General features: G+C 44.4%; 2 protein-coding genes across 2 annotated transcripts in view; both read left to right on the top strand.

Annotated features, from left to right (window-relative positions):
* The first annotated feature begins 5193 nt into the window (after positions 1 to 5193).
* Positions 5194 to 16559, top strand: TNFAIP6 (TNF alpha induced protein 6). The gene is made up of 6 exons (XM_032190339.1): positions 5194 to 5329; positions 10085 to 10222; positions 11317 to 11478; positions 14151 to 14379; positions 15487 to 15527; positions 15893 to 16559. The coding sequence occupies exons 1-6, from the start codon at positions 5236 to 5238 to the stop codon at positions 16054 to 16056; spliced, it is 828 nt and encodes a 275-aa protein (XP_032046230.1). The 5' UTR covers positions 5194 to 5235; the 3' UTR covers positions 16057 to 16559.
* Positions 16560 to 17832: 1273 nt separating this feature from the next.
* Positions 17833 to 18518, top strand: part of RIF1 (replication timing regulatory factor 1) — a 28334-nt gene continuing 27648 nt past the window's right edge. Inside the window, exon 1 of the mRNA XM_032190167.1 lies at positions 17833 to 17930. Within this exon, the coding sequence (XP_032046058.1) occupies positions 17833 to 17930 (98 nt within the window). The remainder of the gene's footprint in view (positions 17931 to 18518) is intronic.

An 18518-nucleotide genomic window follows, 5' to 3' on the forward strand; every position in this document is an offset into this window, starting at 1 on the left:
CCAGCAGACAGGAAAACTTCTCTGTTTTGGCACCGTTGGACAACAGCTTGAGAAATACAGGTTCCTTGTGTTATCTGCGTGAGGATGTTTGAACCTACGTAGCTCAGCTGCAAAGGGCACGTGCCAGGCGGTGGTTTGGAGCTATCCAGGGGTACCTCTCAGCAATCCCCTCTAAAGCTGCCTCACTTTGGCTACAAGACTGAATGCTCCTTGTTTCCAACTATTACTCTAAACCATAAGAAGAACGAGGCCTGGGGCATGGTTTTTACTACACTGACTCTATGATATTTAGTATTTGATATACCAGGACAGACCTGGAAGTGCCTCAACAGTGGTCCCGAGGGACTTAATTCCATCCATCCGTCTCCTTGACTCCACATACATTTATTTTGCAGTTGAATGTTAATGTTTTCACGTACACACACACACATACAGCCAACATTTTGTTGCAGTTTGCTTTGCAATGGCTAGAGTTGCAGCTTATTTTTACTTTTAGGAGCTTTTTGGCAATTTTTGGAGTCTGTTTTTCTTGGATTATCCCTACCATATGACCCACTCCTCAGTATCATATTCTATAAACTGCCTACATCAGTTTGTGATTTTTTAAATATATGTATGTAGTTTTAAAGTGTAAACATGGAAGAATGTCCATGAGAAACTTGTAAATTTTATGTCTGTCTATATTTTTAGTTTTTAAAGGTCCAACAATTTTATTTAGAATTACTGTCATAGGACTTCAACTAACAAATATTTTAACTTGGCAAACGTTCAGATTTTTTAGTAAGTGAATCCATTATACTTTCCTAACATCTGCTCTTAATAATCCCAAATGTTTTGGGGTTGTTCTACTTTCATATAAAGATTTTAGTTTGCCTTTTTTTTTTTTTTTTTTAACTAAGGCACCATTACACACAATGGTTGATCCTTATCTCATAGAAGTTGCTGATAGAATGGGCATTGATTTTAATGAGAATTAAACTAGGAAAAAAAAAAAAAAAAAAAAAAAAGGAGAGTAAGTTTAAAAATATTTAGTTATAGGGCAAAATACTTTCTAAAGGATTAACACTGTGACAATAATTAGTAAAATCATTGGCCAAATAAGTTCTCACGTTATAAAATTCTTCTAAAATTGAATCATCTGAAGCATGTAGGGAACAGAAAAAGTTAGGAAATTTGGTTAGAATTTTTTTTGTTGTTTCTTTAAGTACAATAAATGTGTGGAAAATTGGAAAACCTAATCAGTAAATTCATGGTGAAGTGAGTGTCTCCATAATCCAAAACAGAGATAGAGGAGTTTCATCAGCTTTTTTTTCCCACAACACACCATTTCTGTAACACTTGTCAGCTTTCGCTAAAACAGAAAACATGCAAGAAAAAAGAGGTTAGAAAAGGAAGTTAACATATTCAGGTAGATTGATCAAATCTCATTGGTTTCTTTCATTTTGAATTTGTTTTCATACTTACAGCATCTTCTTATAAAAGGTGCTTTTTGTTAACTAGGTAATTTAAAATCTGACTGGTTATTTTGAAAGGAAGTGTGATGGACAGCAAATGTCAGACCAGGATTTCGAATAAACTGAAATGCCAGCTAGAAAATGCATGCCACAATTCCGCGCTATCTGCCACCACGGAGCCTTTGGTTGGAGATCTGTGTTTAGTTTTGGCATGACACTTGAAGAAGGATGTGAGCCACCTGGAGAGGGCACAGGAGAAGGAAACAAGAATGATTGTGAGTCTAGAGAATATGACCTCCCGGAGAGATGAAAAGAACAGGCTGTTTATTTTAGGGAAGCAAGATACGATAACAGTCATAACGTAACTCTCCTGCTGCAAGGAGGCAGTGAGGGATCGGTTCCTTCAGTCTGCTGAAGCAAAAAGATGTAATGGGCTAAAACTGCAGCAGGAAAGATTTCAGATAATAGAAGATGTTCTGGTTAAGGAAGAGGTTTGAAATGTTAGGAGGAGCTAAGCAGCAGGAGGCTGTGGAGTTGTCACTGCTGGAAGTCCATAAGAAGAGGCGACACGAGGCTCTGTCAGGAGTTAGGTGATTATTTCCACTGCGTAGCAGATGCTCAGTGGCTGGTGGCTCTTAAAGGTCTTGGACGTCCTTGAGGATTGTCCTTCAACTTGTACCTTGACAGCTCAGTTCATTAGGAAAAAAGAGGTTTATTTTTAGAAGAAAGATTTAAAAACAAACAAACAAACAAAAAAGAGAGATACAAATAAGATAGAACTGGAAGAGGACTTCTTTCAAAGGGCATCAAAATCTAAGCCCCTGTTCCAACATCACCTCGAAATAAATTAGGTCTTTGTTTGGCGTAAGTAGGTGCCTCATATTTAAATTAATTCAAAGGTGATTTGTGACCCACATACACTGTTGCTTGTTGGGTTTTGTTGTTGTTGTGTTTTTTTTTGTTTGTTTGTTTGTTTGTTTTAATTCCTTCATCCCCAGTGGTTCATCCCTTCAGCCACTGGATTGCTTTGTGTCTCTGTCACTGGAATCCCTTTTATTCCACAGTAGGCTTCAGACCACAGTGTAAGAACTACCAAGTTAGGTTTTCACTTCAAATGCTAGTGAAAACCACAGAACAACTTTCAAACAGGATTTCTTAGCATATGTATGTATGGAAAGAGTTAAGAAAAGCTCCCCCAGCTCCTCTCCCTCCCCCTCCCACCCCAATGTATTTAAGATTTGTCTGGGATATATTTAAATGTGGAAAACTTGGAAGAAAGCTTAAGAAAATACTGTCAGATGAATGTCTCGAAGTGCCCATGTCCAGCTGTGGAATATCTCCTTGTTGGTGAGAGGGTCTGCGAGGATTTACAGATGAAAACTTTCCTTTCCAGCTCACTTGGGAGCCAGATGTATAGGACTGGACGCATTGCTTTATTGACACTGCGAGTTGCACAGACGTACGCGTAGGCTGGATCTGGGGCATATGTTTAATGTCAACACAACAGCAAACCTTATGTTGTTTCCTCAGGTATCAAAATATTCACCATACCCAAATGCTCTTTGCTAGAAAATGTGTACTGAACCTGCAGAGCTTCTCTTGTCTTTTAACAAAGATGAAGCTTATTAATTTGAGGGTATTATGATGGACATCTGAATCCTGATTTCAAAAGTCAGCGACCTCCCGTGGTGCCTTCCAGCCTCAGTCGTTGTGATTCTATGATTCACAAGCCATTGTATTTCTTTGGACTTACTAACAGATAGCCCAGTTTCTCCAGGGAGGGATATACTCATTCAAACATCAGCCCTGGTATAAATCAAAAGAGATGCTGTCAGATCCTGTCATTACCAGAACTGTTTGTTACTTTATGCCCTGAAATTACTTGGTTGCTTTCCCTACCCGAGGCCTTTCATCATTAACAGTTAACTTGAGTAAAAATAATATCGGGGTTTTTTATTCATTAGGGCATGAGCGTCTTTCTCAAGAATTTCACCATGCTAGTCTATTACAAATCGTCCCCAAGCTGGTATGTGCTCCGTGCTCCTATGAGTTACTCACTGTTAACACATTTCTGTGATGCTGTGGGATTGGCACCCACCTCCTGGAACAGAACTCCTGTGGCGTGGACATCTGGCTCCGAGATAAGGCCATTAATCAGCTCACATCACGGTGCCATCCAGAGGAACTGAATGGCAGAGAGAAAAGGTGGCCTGTGCACAGAAGGACTTCCAACTTCTTTCAGAAAGAGAAATCTTAGTGTCAAAGAGGATTCTCTTCACCTGGTTCAGTAATTTGTCTTTTTATGTGACCAGTGTGTGGTATTGCTGTTGAATTTTCATTTTCCTTTGGTTTCTTTTCCTTCCCTCACGCCTCTTTGCTCTTTCTAGGTCCCCAGAAGATACCACAAATATACAGGCAATATACACAGCAAGCAAAGAGGACATACAGAGGTTGTGCACGCAGAAGGTCCAAACTTGCATGGATTAGGCATAGGTAAGCACACCAGGAAGGTACGTTTAGATGAATTTTATTAGGAGAACTTTTGCTCTCATCAATGAGTGCTGGAGAGTAACAAGTTGAGACATTGTTCATTTGGTGGAAAGGTGCCTTGCTACTGTCTGAGGCAGGAGAAAGGCTCTGTCTCAGCTCCATTTCCCCACAGGTCTCCCCTGAGATGTAGGTGGGAGGAATACATGTTTGTGCATGTGTATGCAGTGTAGCTAGGTGTTCATCGCTTTATATTAAGGCTGGAGCGATGAAGAATATCTTCCTCCTTGATGCAGCAGTCATCTATGTGAAATATTTTTGAGTAGGCACAGAGTCCTCCACCCCTTCCTTTGGATTTCTGTTTTTCATTTAGTTTAACTCGATTGTCTTCATGGCCATGAGCACATCTTTTGCTGCAGCTCCTGACTCAGAAGTTATGAATGTTAGCAGAACTGGAGGGCAGAATCCTCTGATGGCTGCTCATTGTGTGGGGCCACCAGACCGTTTTCCATACTCTTATCTTTCCCCCCTTTCTACTCTCCCAGTCATCCACATGGAGCAGCTGCAGTATTCACTTCTTGCCAGAAGGGAAGACAGGCAGACAGCTGTCACGCTATGAATCAGATTTTAAACCATGGTTTGGAGAGGAAGATTTTAGCTTTATTTCCCACTCGCAGAACAAAGAGCATCTGTTTTTGACACTTGTAGTTTTGTGCTGATCTGGGGGTTTGCCTTGCAGTTAGAGATTCCACGTAGGGAAATTGAATTCAAATATCCAATGAAAAATATTCCCCTGATATTTTTTAATTGATCGGGGCCACTGTGAAATTAAATCCAAATGATATCTGAAAAACCAAAACGTTTAAATGAGGAGCAGTCGGTGTGATTCTCTTTGGTCCTATAAATGGTGTGACTAGAGACACTGTGAGCAGATAGAGCAGTTATTAGTTTTATTGTTCTGTGGAATCTGAAGACACTGAATGCTGAAGAATGAACAGCCTTTGGCTTGAAAAGTGTTCATGTGTGCTGCAGTAGTTAGGGGTAGAATGGTTTCTTGGACACACTGGGAATCAGGAGAGCCAAAAGTGAGTCACATGGACGACTGCAGACATCACATTTAATTGTGTAATAATACTACAGCAAGCACAATTGGAGCAGGCTTGCTGACCTCACAGCTGAAAGCACTATTTAAGATCTGGCTACCAGATGTTCCAATAGGATCTAGCCAGCTGCTAGCGGAGGTTACCCTGAGTGTTTTAACAGGGAATATTTACAGCCTAATAGTTCAGAAGAGATGATTGCACTGATTTTCTTCTCTGCCCTGCTGTGGGACAATGCTCAAGCATGGGGATTCAAGGACGGAGTGCTGCATAACTCTATCTGGCTAGGTAAGAAATAATTTAATCCTGAATGTTTCGCTGCAAAAGTCACCGTGTTTATCTAACAGCATAAAAATAAACACCTAGCAATACAAAAACAAGCCAGGCATTAATACTAGCAAAATCTTCATTGAAATTGGTCATCAGTTTATATCAGTAATGACTGCAAGTTTTGTACTTAGGAGCCTTTTGTTTTATTGTTTCTCTGAAGCGCAGGAAAAAAATAGTTATGGAATATTTCATCTGAATGTGTTTTCCTACAGCATGAGGTGAAGAGAAAACTGTTGAATAGTAGCTGCTGCTAATGAAGGAAAACAAGTATGAAAAGAAACATTTGCCAAAGGAATGAATTATTTTCTGCATGAACATATTTCAAATGCCTGGGGTCCTACATCTGAAACTAAATGATCTGGAAATAATATCAGTATCTCTCCTAGGTTTCCAGGGAAGCACAGAAATGTATATGTTTTGGCCATTGGTTCGTTCTCATCATTAAACAGTTGAGAAAAGATTCCAAAAGGGCTATAAAAATGTTGTGGGAATAGTTTCTTATACCTCGAGTGGGTTTAAATGCCTCTTCGAGTTCTTTTATAAGTCTTCATAATAATCCAATACAGCAGAAAAACATATTGAAAAGGCAGCCACATAAAATACGCCAAAGCAAATATATGCACTGAGTGCTCTGTTTCATAGACAAATGCCTACAGACTCCTTTCTCCTGTCTAAGGATGCTGCATATTTCTTTAAGGATTTTAAGGCATTGCTGCAGCCCGTACATGTTTTTGTAGCCATGAGATGTTTCGTGAGGAATTGGAGCCACTCTCTCATAGCCGGTGCAACAAGCACGTGGCTCCAGCCCCTCTCAGAGGACCGCGTAAACAGCAGGAACAGAAGTGAGAAGGAGCAGTGTCAGTGTTGCTTTCCATCTGACTGCACCTTTTTAATGACTTTCCTTTCCTTCTGAACCTGGAGCACGCCCGCTGTGTCCCACGGCTGCTGGGGGTGCTGGGGGGGGAACAGCTTGGCAGCCTCACGCCTCCTCGAGGGGCTGCTCTTCGAGAGGACGATGGCAGGGGACGGCTTTATATGAGGAGCAGAGCTTGTATTCAGGCTGGAGCAGCACCCAGGGATGCAGTGGATGAAAAACACTGAGGCTGTGTTAAGCCCTGATAGCTGGGGCAGAGAACTTGAATTTGATGCCGCCTGCGATGGGTATCCTCCTGCAGGATGCGGAGAAAAGGGGCTGGCTGTGCATGGGCAAACAGCACCCAGTCGTGCTCAGATCGTGCCTGGGTCTAACCACGCTCGTGCTGCTTGGCACAGTTCTGCTCCTGGCTCTCTGCAGTCTTCCAGAGCACCCCAGTGCCAGCGAGAGCCAGCCAGGGGCTGTGCCAGGACATAACCAGGATGAGGCCACCCCGGCCCCAGGGTCCTGGGCTCAGCACACCCAGCACTCCTAAGATAATGTTTTGCTGCACCTCCAGCACTTACAGTGAGGGTAGATGAAAATCAAGGACAGAAGCAAGAACTGATGGCTTTCTCTGAAGGAACAAAGACATGCAGAAAGCTGGAAGCGCAGTGTGCAGCTTTGAAATAACCACTCTGCTTTCCATTCTGCTTTCCAGTGAAACTCCTTTTAACGTGCGCCATCTATTCCAACTGCTGCAATAAAATTACTCAAACAAAATCCAAACTGCAGTTAATTAAATTACCAACAGAATTCAGTGAAATTACATATAAATGAAGAAAAAATGGGCAAATTCACAGCCATCCAATGTACAAATCTTTGAATTAAAAAAAAAAAGAAGTTATTTGGACACTAAAACGAGTAGCCCCAATCTCATTCTAACTGTGGAGAAGCATTAAAGCAAGACCCACCCCACTAAGTAAAACCTAGGAATGTGCAGTGGCATCTGAGCCTCGCTTATCTCCTCTTCTGATAAAGCATGACTGAGACCAGAGTGAAAATGAAGGGAGTCTTCCATTTTACCTTGCTTCCTCAACAAACCATTAACACAAATATCAAATATTTTGTAGAGGTCAGGCTGGAAATGCTCATGTGTTTTACCTTTTTCTGAGGTACAAAAGATGTTTTGTTGTCCCAGTAAACACGGAGCCCTGCAGCTGATGGTATCGTGTCCTGCTAATGTCTTTCTTGTGTGAATGGAATTTTATAGCTGCTCGTTTTTGAAACAGGCACGCTATAACCAAAGACTCATTGTAAACTGATGAGAGGGTTGGAACAGCCTTACCCAAATACGTCCAGGCGCTTATTCGAGAGCCGGTTCTCAGTGCCAGCAAGCAGGATTCCCACGACAGGTTCTCCCCTCTCCACGGTCCCAGTTTCACCATGTGTCTTTCAAGAGGGAGGTTTGGGGCCATGCCTGCCCTGTTCGCTGCAGCATGACCCTGCCAGGAACTGTACCTGGCCCTCCTCCACTTAAAAGTTATATTATTTGTTTTCAGCCTTTGACATGTAGCACTGTGCCATGCGTATTGAGGGAACAGTACTAGGCCAAGTCTCACACTGGGTGTGTTTGTGCAGAAGAGCTTGGCCACGGTTCACTCTCACCTACTGCTGTGGGTGAGCAGGGGGTCACCGTCCTTGCCCAACCCTGCTGGCTCTGGGCCTCAGGGAGAGCTTTTAAGAAATGTGAGTTGGAAGAGAAGTGTCCCATCAGCCGTGCAACCCGTGCTCTTTCTGTAAGGAGGGAAGTGGGTGGAGGAATCCCGGAGAGAGCAACCCCACATGCAGGTTTTCAGGCAAATAAAAAGCGTGCTCAGCTGAAAGATCTCAGTGTGGCCCAGGGAGAGGAGATTTCAGACAGGTCTCATAAAGAGAGCAGCCTTGGCTGAGTACGTGTGAGGTCCTTCCTCCAAAGGCTACTCTTCTCATGGCACAAGGGAGCCACAGGCAGATGGGCAATTGCCCTCAGCAGGACACCACCACCCTCCGAGACACTGCAGGTGGTGCTGCTGGTGGAAGAGCAGCCCTTGTAGAAGCTGTGAAGAGCAGATCTTTCCAGCAATGCTCTGAAAAATGTGATATCTGTCCGTACTGATATTTTAGCATCAATAAAAGTGCTGGTGTCACTTGCGAAAGTGGTAAGCTGTAGGATTCAGCTGCCCCTTACTCCTTGACTCGGTGTAAGGGGGGCAGCTCAGCTAATCCCAAGGACTAAAATCTGGGGTTTTCAACTCACTGCCAGCTCACTTCAACTCACCTTTCAGTTCACTTACCTAGGAGCTGCAGTGATCAATAATCACATTTCCAGGTTGTCCCCCGAGTGTGCAGTGTGGCTGAGTGGCGCACTATTTCCTGTAGTGCTCACGTTTTCATGCGTGCTGAATTCAACACGAGCAAGTTGTAAAGAAACAACAGCTGGGCTTATCATGACAGACTATTAGGTGAATCAAAAATGAAACTTCCTAGAAAGAAATTTTTAATTAATAGAGATTTTTTAAAAGTAGCATTCCGTTATTGCACAGCTGATAGGTGTTAGGACTTTTCTTTGCACTCCAACTGACTTCTTAGAAGGATTTTTCCCCACCATGGAAGTAAACCCGTGCCCATGCCAGGGACATTCCCGGCGATGCTGCGGGAAGCAGCTCTGTCTTCTGAGACTGCTGTCAGCAGTATCATTGACTTCACTGGGCGCCAGTCCAGGGACTGTGGGTCCAAAAACTACATTGGCAAGCGTCATTCTGTATCTAATACGGGATCTCACCATTGCTAACCACAATTCAGTGGTGACCATATTATTTTTTAAAAAAAAATATCCTAACCTAGCCAAAACTGCTGATTCTAAGTATGTCACTAGAAAAGACATTCTCTTTTTCCCATGGTACCAGTAACTACTGTACAAATGCTTCCTGTTTTGCTTCTTTTTTTCAATCGTGTTGAACAGCAGTAACTGCAGACAGACATTTTTCTCAGATTATACTAAATATATATAAAAAAAAAGCAAAAATGCTGTTCAGTTCGATACGCATATTGCTTCTGAGACAGATTTCTGCACATATGGTATCAGGTGAGTGAAACAAGAAGAGATTATAAAACCTGTAGTAGCGCTGACAATTTCTAGGTTTCCCTGGAAAGCTGCTTTATGCTGGGCCTCCAAGAGCAAAGAAAAATAATAATAATAAAAAAAAAAAAAGAAGAAGAAGAAATTGTATTAATTTTCTGTGCAGCAAAAATGTCAGCCAGCATTTGTTCTGGTCCTGCCCTTTGTGACAAAAGCCCAGATATTTTTATTTCGCTTTTCCATTCCCTTCAACTTTTACCTCTCTTCTATCCAAGTAGCCGTGATGTGACTCCTCTGGAGATCGAAAACAAAGCTCTGATTCTTCTTCCAAAAGCACTAGGGCTGCGTCCAAAAGTAGGCTGTGATGGCAGTCCAGAACGAGCTTCCCCCGCGTCAGATAGGATGTGCAGAACCGGCGATGCTGACACCAGCGATGGTTCCCATAGCTACTGCTTTCTGAGGAGTCCTCCGGGAGTCCTTCCCTGCGGTTGTTGATTTTCCCTTGCTCAAACCTTGCCAAGCTCTGACTAGCTCTGTTGTTCAAAACTTCTCCTGAGCAAACCCATACCTTAGGGGCGGGAGGGGTGTCGTCTCCTGACGCTTCCCGACCGGCACGGCTACCAGCTGAACATCTTGGTTCGATTCACACCTGGCCTTCAGCCCTCCTGGGGGGACTGGGGGAGATGGGAGAGCATCCCACAGGGCTGTACTGAAGGCATTTACTGTTTTTGGTCCCCAGAAAGAGCAGCTGGAGTGTACCACCGGGAGTCACGCTCCGGCAAGTACCGGCTCACCTACGCGGAAGCAAAAGCAGTCTGCGAGTACGAAGGAGGACACCTGGCCACGTATCAGCAGCTGGAGGCAGCCAGGAAAATAGGTCTGAAAAAAAAAAAAAAAAAAAGCCTAGCCATTTGCTTTTCACATTGCTCATTCATAGTGTCTTAGATTTTCATGAATGTTATGAACTCTGGGACCGAGGGACTTGTAAAATCCTTGGATTTTGGCCCGAGTTGCATGCAATTTCCCCCCTCAGCACCGTGCTACCTGCAGAGCTGTCGGGGTCGTGCCTGCACCCGGTGCCACACATCCCCTGAGCTCGGGGTGCAGCACAGCCCCAAGCCGGCCAGGAGCCTCATTGCCATTCAATTCCTGATGAGGAATGATTAATTCATTCAGCCCATTAGGAAAACAATGGAAAATGACCTCTTCTCTAGAAATTCGCGGGCTATACTGTTGAGTCAGAACCTGGCTCTCAGCAGCAGCACACATGTAAAAAGGGCACTTTTGTCTCGCAGTCCGAGGACGCCACAAATATGTTCCAGATCGCCTTGGTGAAAACATGGAATCAGCCTCTACCAGACAAAATAACACTGCATTCTTTGGCTATCGTATTTAGCTTCTCAGCCACAAAGTGCATTAAGAGGATCTTGTTGTTTAGCAAGAAATTTAGCAAGGAATTTTAGGTATTTACATTTAAACTGGAAGTATTTTAAGTAAATACCTTGTTCCCTTAGCTACCTTCCACGTGCAGCATTTATTCACTCTCAGAACTTAATACTGCAAACTGGTTCTTGGGATATGGTTCAGTAAGTTTGTATGGATTCAAAAGGGGAACAAAGAGCACGATTTATTCGCTTACATAAGTCATCCAATGTATAATTTGATTACAAATGCTGGTACAGCACTTACAACGCACAGCCCTGGAGACCGTATAGTCCATCTGCATTTGATTTTTGTCTTCAGACGAAGCAGCAATGATCGTGCTGTGGAGAACATAAAGCAATTTTACATTCCGTGCTTAAAATTATCCTCTCAAAGTACAATTCTTTCCTGTAGTCCGATTTCTATTAGGCCAATTACATCTGTGTCATTGATCACCTTGAGTGAGTCCTGATTTACCGGAACAAAAAGCCATTTCTAGCTTAGGATTGATTTATCACATCGATGCCCCCTTTCCCCCCCGTGTTGCAGGTTTCCACGTGTGTGCTGCCGGCTGGATGGCAAAGGGCAGGGTCGGTTATCCCATAGTGAAAGCTGGAGCCAACTGTGGCTTTGGAAGAACCGGCATCGTCGACTACGGGATTCGCCTCAACCGGAGCGAGAGATGGGATGCCTACTGCTACAACCCTAATGGTGCGTGCAGAAACCACCCTTTCCCCTCGGGTCTGAGGTTACGACTGCATGCCCTGCAGTGCAAAGGCACCCAGCTCCGAAGGAGTTAGCCTCAGTATCCTAAATATGCAGTCTGTGAAGGGGATGCATCGACACAAATGGCTCGGGAGCCTTGCACCCTCTGCTGTCACCAGCAGCTGATCCCGCTCGCTCGGAGCTCGGTGTCTCTGCACTGCCTTGTGCTGTAGGGAACTGGGCTGATCAAAGGCCCTCTAGAAACTAAAAGTGTGATGATACGCTGTTGTTGACCAAAAAGGTAAGTGACATTCCTCATGTGATCTTCTTTTGCAAAAAGTCATTTACATTTAGTCTACAATTTCATTTAAACATCCAACCTGAGGTGCTTAACAGATGTTGAGCTAAGTGGTCATAACAGTGCATTAAGCAAAATGTTTAACTCCTATACTGTAAGCACATTTTCTTACCTCTGTAGCAAGATGATAGCTTAGAAAATTACAATCAATCTCAGTGATAATTACCCTTTTGCTTGCCTGTACATTTTTCCCAGTTTGCACATAAAGAGTCATATAATTTCTTTCAAAGTTCTCAGTCACCTTGTTGCAAGCACTGCTGCTAAAAATCTGGAAGCAGCCATGAGAATTCAGAAAATAAAATCTAGGGAAGTTCTGGTTATCTTGGGTTTCTTAAAGCTTTTATTCTAAAAAACTAGAATTCACTCAAATCTGACTTGTTCCTTTTATTTTGTTCCAAATCTGACTTGTGTTCCTTTTATTAGCTGGACATTTGGGCATGAAATTTATCTATAATTAAATGCTGCAAAGGTAGGCATGTGTGTTTTAATCTACATCAAAGAGCTAAAAGAGTTGTCAGACATCTCAGATGTACTGTGGCACACTGCAGGGATGATGCCACCTCACTAGGGAGCTGTCTCTGGGAGGAATCTGCTGAAGACACCTCCTAAGGGTCTGCCTCCTAAGGCTGGACGTGGCTGTCCAGATGAGAAGTAGGAATTTGTTCCCAAAGAGGTAGCATGTAGGCTGTGGTTTAAAATCCTCCCTGGAAAGTTGTGTTCTTCAGTGATTTTATTTCTTTATTGTAAACACAGTTCTGGAGGGAAACAGGGGTGTGCCTGCTACTCTGTTGTTCCTGTTTACCAGCCTTCTGATGCGTTCGTAGAGTCGTACACAGATAAAACATTATGACATGGGAACCATTCTCTGGATATTTCGCCTGTAAACAGGCAAAATGTTAACCCTTATTCCTTCTTCCTTGTGCCTGAGATAGAGCAAGTCTCGAAACGAATGCCATGCCTGGGACTGAACCACCGGACGGGTCCAGCTCTGGACAATACCTCTTGCACGTGTGTGTGCATGCACGTGTAGCTGCAGTGTAGCTAGAGAAAAGTGGCTCTCCAAAGCAGACCTGGGGAGATGGTTCCAACACGACAGACAAGACTTCACCAGATATGGGCCCTGTCTCCATTCCCCTCCATTCCTTACGCTGCAGATAAAATATTTACACGGCTGCTGTGTCAGTTTATCTCGGTACCACTTCACGTGGCTGGGAAGATGGAAGAAGTGGGCACCACCACGAGAAGAGAAGTTCAACTTTGTGCTCCATTCGAGTCCCCTGCTCCCGGGGAGCGCGCTGCCCTGGCTGGCAGAGCCAGAAGCTGGAGCTGGTGGTGACGTCTATACAGCTGTGCACATTTGTTTGTGCTCGCAGGGCTTGAGCTTGTTTATGTGAGCTGGGCAGTTGTTAACCGAATAGCTCTGTGGGGTGGGGGACACTCACAGATGTTCAGCACACAAAGAAAACTGCGAGAGAGACTACTGCACTCGTTATTACTGCATTTATGTCAGCCCAACACGCTCCTTTGTCAGCCTTCTCCTCTGGGAGGAGAGGTGGTTGCTTTCCAGATGCTCTGTTTGGTTGGAGGACAAAGGGAAACTTGAACTGCCAACGCTCCCAAGACAGCCTGAGCCTCTCCCATGGAAAGGAAATGTAGTTGTGCTCCATGGGCAGCCTGCTATGTGGGCTGGCAGAGCTCTCTGGCTGCAGGTGGGACATGGCCTGGGGCACAAAGCCCTTAGTTCGGGGCAGTGGACGAACCAAGAGCATTGAACTCACACCCAAAAAGTGCCTCCCCAGGTCTGAACGCGGGCACTGCAGGAGCTCTGTGCCCTTGGGGGAGTGCAAGAATGCAGCGTATGTGAGCACTGAGCTTTACAAGGTGGGTGGGGTTTTTTGTTTGTTTGTTAGTTTGCGCAAGACACGCTTCAAAGAGGTTTTTGAAGAAGAAAGGCTGAAACGGAATGCCAGGGCAACGTGCGAGTACCGCCTTAAAGCTTACAGTTCAGCAGTCAGAAACCCTAAATGCCTTTTACATGAAGCACTTAGCTCTGGCCCAAAGTCCACTGAAGTCAATGAAAGCTTTTCCTCTAAATTCAGTGAGTTTTGGATCGTGTCTTCCAAAATATCTGCTTCCAAAAGCTAGGAATGACGGACGTTTCTTGTGAATGCTGACTGCTTAAATGTATGAAAAATGCTATCATGCTGGAGGTCCCTATGTGATTTTCTATGGATCTGCTGGGTGAAAGAGCTGAAAGCATTAAATCATAGCCATATCCAAAACGAATACTTGAACTCTGATGTTTTTATTTTTCTCTTAGGAAAAGAATGTGGCGGAGTCTTCACAGATTCAAAACATGTTTTTAAGTCACCAGGCTACCCAAACGAGTATGAAAATGAGCAAATTTGTTATTGGCATATCAGAGTGAAGTATGGACAGCGGATTCATCTACAGTTTCTGGAGTTTGATGTTGAAGACGACACTGCTTGTATGGCTGATTTCTTGGAAATCTATGATAGCTATGACGACATCAACGGCTTTGTGGGCAGGTACAGTAACTCCAACTCTAATATAAAAATAATCAAATGATATATATTTTTCTGAAACATTACTTCAGAAAAAACACCGTGTTACTTTGTCCAATTAGCACCTCTGATATGCTCATAATACTTGTAGTAATAGTACCTGACAACTTACCTTATTTCCCTTTTATTAACACAGCCCTGTAAAGAGTCTCGGGAAATTGTGCTTTGCCCTTTTCTGCTTTGTTGAATTACATGAAAGGGAGCTCGAGACTTTTTAGTCAGCTGCTTATTTTAACTCTCTATGACTTTGCAGGAAGACCTAGCGATTTCAAACAGTATTTTGTATTTGCTTTAATTAAAACGAGGGAGGAGAGGTGTAAAGTGTTAGCAAAAAAATTATCCTTTTCTAAAGAAGTCAAATATTTTGTAACAAAATCAGAACAGAACAGGTGTTCCATGTCTCTCTCCTAAAATTCCATTTGTCTCTTTGCTTAATTCTCACTTTCTTTTGTTCACTGTCATCTCTTTGCTTGTTCTTTAGCAGTCATATTTTTACTATAAAATTCCTCATTTTTCCAGGAAAAAAACAAAACAAAACAAAGCAACAACAACAACAACAACAACAAAAGTTATAAAAACACTTCCCAATTCCTGCCATTTTTCATATCCTTTCTACAACTCATGTGTAGCAAAGCAAGGAGATAGCCCATTTGTTTCTCCTTTACAGATCATTTCAGATGTTTTTCTTGACAAAGTTCTTCCTTTCTTAGCCTTGAGCCATTGTTCTTTTCCTTAATGCCTTGTTAAATTGTTGTGTTTTTGTTTTTGTTTTTGTTTTTTTCTCATTTTGCATCATTTACTTCCTTCATATTTTGAAAAATGGTTCCTGCATTTTTCCCTCCCTTAATCCTCACTACAAAATCATGACAAAAATCCTTTAGTCAATGGCTTTAACATGCAGAGCAGAATTATGTGCGCTGCACAGCTACAACCAGCTTGGCCCCACGAGGCACAGCTCCAGAGGAGAGTACAGCCTGGGAGCCCCGTGGTCAGTGTGTGTCCCCACACAGCAGGGTAGGGCATATCTGCTGTGTTTAGTCATGAACATTTCTCTTTTTTTTTTTTTTCCAGGTTTTGTGGAGATGAGTTGCCAGATGATATCATTAGCACAGGTAATATATTTGTACTCCTTATGGTCAAAAAAAAATCAGCCCAAATAAACTTTTCTCCCTGCTTTCTAATAATAAGATGTCTAAAGACTCGATCTTCATGGCCAAGCTGCTATTCAAAACTGCCAGCATGCTTTTTCATCAGCACAGTTACTTTTAAATAAATGATGTACCATTCCATGCATGATTTGAGGTTCAACTAGTGAATGCAAGTAACAGCAGAATCCAAAAAATATTTGCTGCACACTCATGGTACAACCTCACCCCAGTGTCACCTAGAAATCCATGAGGCTTTCTGCCTATTTTGCATATCCAGGTGATTTTTCTTCTTAAATGAGGGTGACCTTCTTTTCCTTTTTCTTGTCCAGGCAATGTGATGACTTTGAAGTTTCTGTCAGACTCCTCAGTGACTGCTGGTGGTTTTCAAATTAGGTATGTTGCTGTAGACATGCCTTCAAAGTCAGGTGATGGAAAGAATACAACTTCCCAAGGAAAAGCAAACTTCTTACCTGGAAAGTTTGGTATCATGTAAGCAAAGTAACATGATATGCTCACTGGGAAACGTGTTTTAGAACCCAATTCAGACATCTGTTTCTTCAGATAAGACAGACGTACGGTCATTTCCTTCGTATCTTTCTGACTTTTTATTTTCTGTTTTATATAAGTTTTGTTAATAAAGTATACTAGGAAATAAATTATAAAATGTAATTACATGAATACTGGAAGACTATTTTTAGATTTCTAGACCTGTAAAAAACTGAAGAAATCACTGTTACCAAAGACTTTAAAGCTATTTTTGTATATAAACTGTACCTTTTTTCTTGCACCATTTGAACAAGCTTGTTGTGACCAATGTTTCAATTATTTTTAAACCTAATTTGCTGTTCTCTCCTTATTTCCTTGGTTTCCACATATTTATTTTTTTGATTGTTGCTCTATTTCTCCCCGTTCTCTACACTACTTTTTTTAATTAACGGTTTTCCCTGAGCTCAAACTGATTTTCCCTGGACTCCTTTGGAGTCCACTTATTCTGAAGATGCATAAATTCATCCTGTGGATGGCCTAGTGGCCACCCATGTTACTGTCTGAAGTCAGAAGGCTGTGAAGCAGCATGGAAAGCACAGGATCCATGACATTATCAGTGTAATTTTGCTGTGAGATGAATCAGAATGTACTCCAGAAATTTTGTCAGTGTCTCCTCACATGGAGAAGAGATGTTCACATCTTTCCACTTGTCTGATTTCACTTCGCAAAGAACCAAATGAGAGACTTAGTAATGATGATAAAACTGGCGAGATGAAGCATCAAAAGAAATTGCCGACAACCAGCAAATCCATTCTGAAGACACTGTTGAGATGCTGTATGTTGTTTACACGGGTTTTGAGACTGTACTGTTGCGAACTGATAAACACGAACCATTTTCTGTGCGTTCTCAACTTGGGTTTAAATTCCTCAGCCTGAAGCAGCATTAAAGCTACCTCTGTTTTAACCTCATCATCGAGTTTCCAATGATCTATTTTGATTCCCTGAGGGCTTTTCAGACCTTTTTTTTTAAGTCAAAGCAGTCAGTAAACTGCAGCGTGTCTTGGTTTGGTGCGGGGGGCCGTGCCCCTGCCCTGCCTGATGGACTTCAGAGGGGAGCCTCGGGTCATTATTTATTTAGTTAATTAATTATTGAGTGTGTATTGGTCCAATTTCCCTGGGAATACGGTTCTAACTCCTAATCTGTGAGGCGGGCAGCAGGCACATGGCCGTGTGAGGGGACGGGGGGGGGGGGCTCGGCGGAGCGGCATTTTACGACCCCGCCGCCTGCCGGCCGCCCTCAGTGGGCTGCGGGCTGTGAGGCGATTTTAGGTTTATACAAGGCGGTTTATGCGAACAGGGCCGTGCGAAACTCGTGTTTTTATTTCCAGTCAGAAGCGAGCGTGACGGCGGCGTTACCAGGACGCGGCCGAGCACGCCGCGCTCTGAGGCGGACCGCCTCGCCGCCTCCCTTGACGGACAGCCCCTCGCCCCGCCCCCTCCGCCTCCTCCACCAATCAGCAGCGGGCCCACACGGGCGCGGGAAGCGGCCGATGGCCGGGCGCCGCTCACCGCCCTCCGCCTCGGCCCTTAGCCCCGCCTCCCGGCGCTCCCCATTGGCTGAGCCCCCGCTGCCCGGGCCCGCGCGCCGGCCGTCCCGGCGCCTCGCCGCCATCTTAGGCCGGGAGGCAGCGGCGCGGCCGCGGGCGGGGGGCTCGGGGCAGGGGGCTCGGGGCCGCCGCCGCTCGCCGCGCCTCAGGAGGCCCGGCCCCCGGCCCGCCGCACCATGAGCGCCGCCGCCGGCCTTCAGCCGCTGCTGGAGACGCTGGAGGACCCGGCTGCCCCGCCGGGAGAGCTGACGGACGCGCACCTCGCCATCGTCAGGTGGGCGAGGGGACGGGGTGGGTGGGGGGCAGCCTCGTCAGGCTCCAGGCGGTGCTGGTCTGAGGTGATTTTAACGGCTAACGGCTGTGCCGGCTGGTCTGGTGGTGTGTTCCGGGCCGGCACGCTTCAGGGGTGTGCTCTGAGCTGGGTGGGTCTGGTTCTTAGTGGTGTGTGGGGCAGGGGCGGCTCTGCTGGTGCGGATCGGGGCTCCCCTCAACGCGGAGCCTGCCCCTGGAGCAGCCCCTGAGGGGTGTGTGTGCGGCTCACGTGCTCGGTGAAGTTCGTCCAACTTCCAGTAGTTGCACGGAGTTCATGTATTATCCATTAAAATATTAAAATTAAATACCATCATGTCTTTCACATCCCATAAGCACAAAACCCGTTGTTAATCACTTCAATTTTCCCGATGTACCAGCATAAACATACCTCGTAACACACTATTTTATTGGTGTGTCAAGCAACACGTGCTGGCTGCCTCTTCTGTACTTCACCATCTTCTATTTTAACTTCCCAAGGAGTGAAATAGTGCCCTGATGTCCTGGTCTAACTCCCTCCTAGCCGAAGCCAGGACACCTAACCCCTGTTTTT

The sequence above is a fragment of the Aythya fuligula genome, chromosome 6 (genome assembly GCF_009819795.1).
Source record: "Aythya fuligula isolate bAytFul2 chromosome 6, bAytFul2.pri, whole genome shotgun sequence".
NCBI lineage: Eukaryota > Metazoa > Chordata > Aves > Anseriformes > Anatidae > Aythya > Aythya fuligula.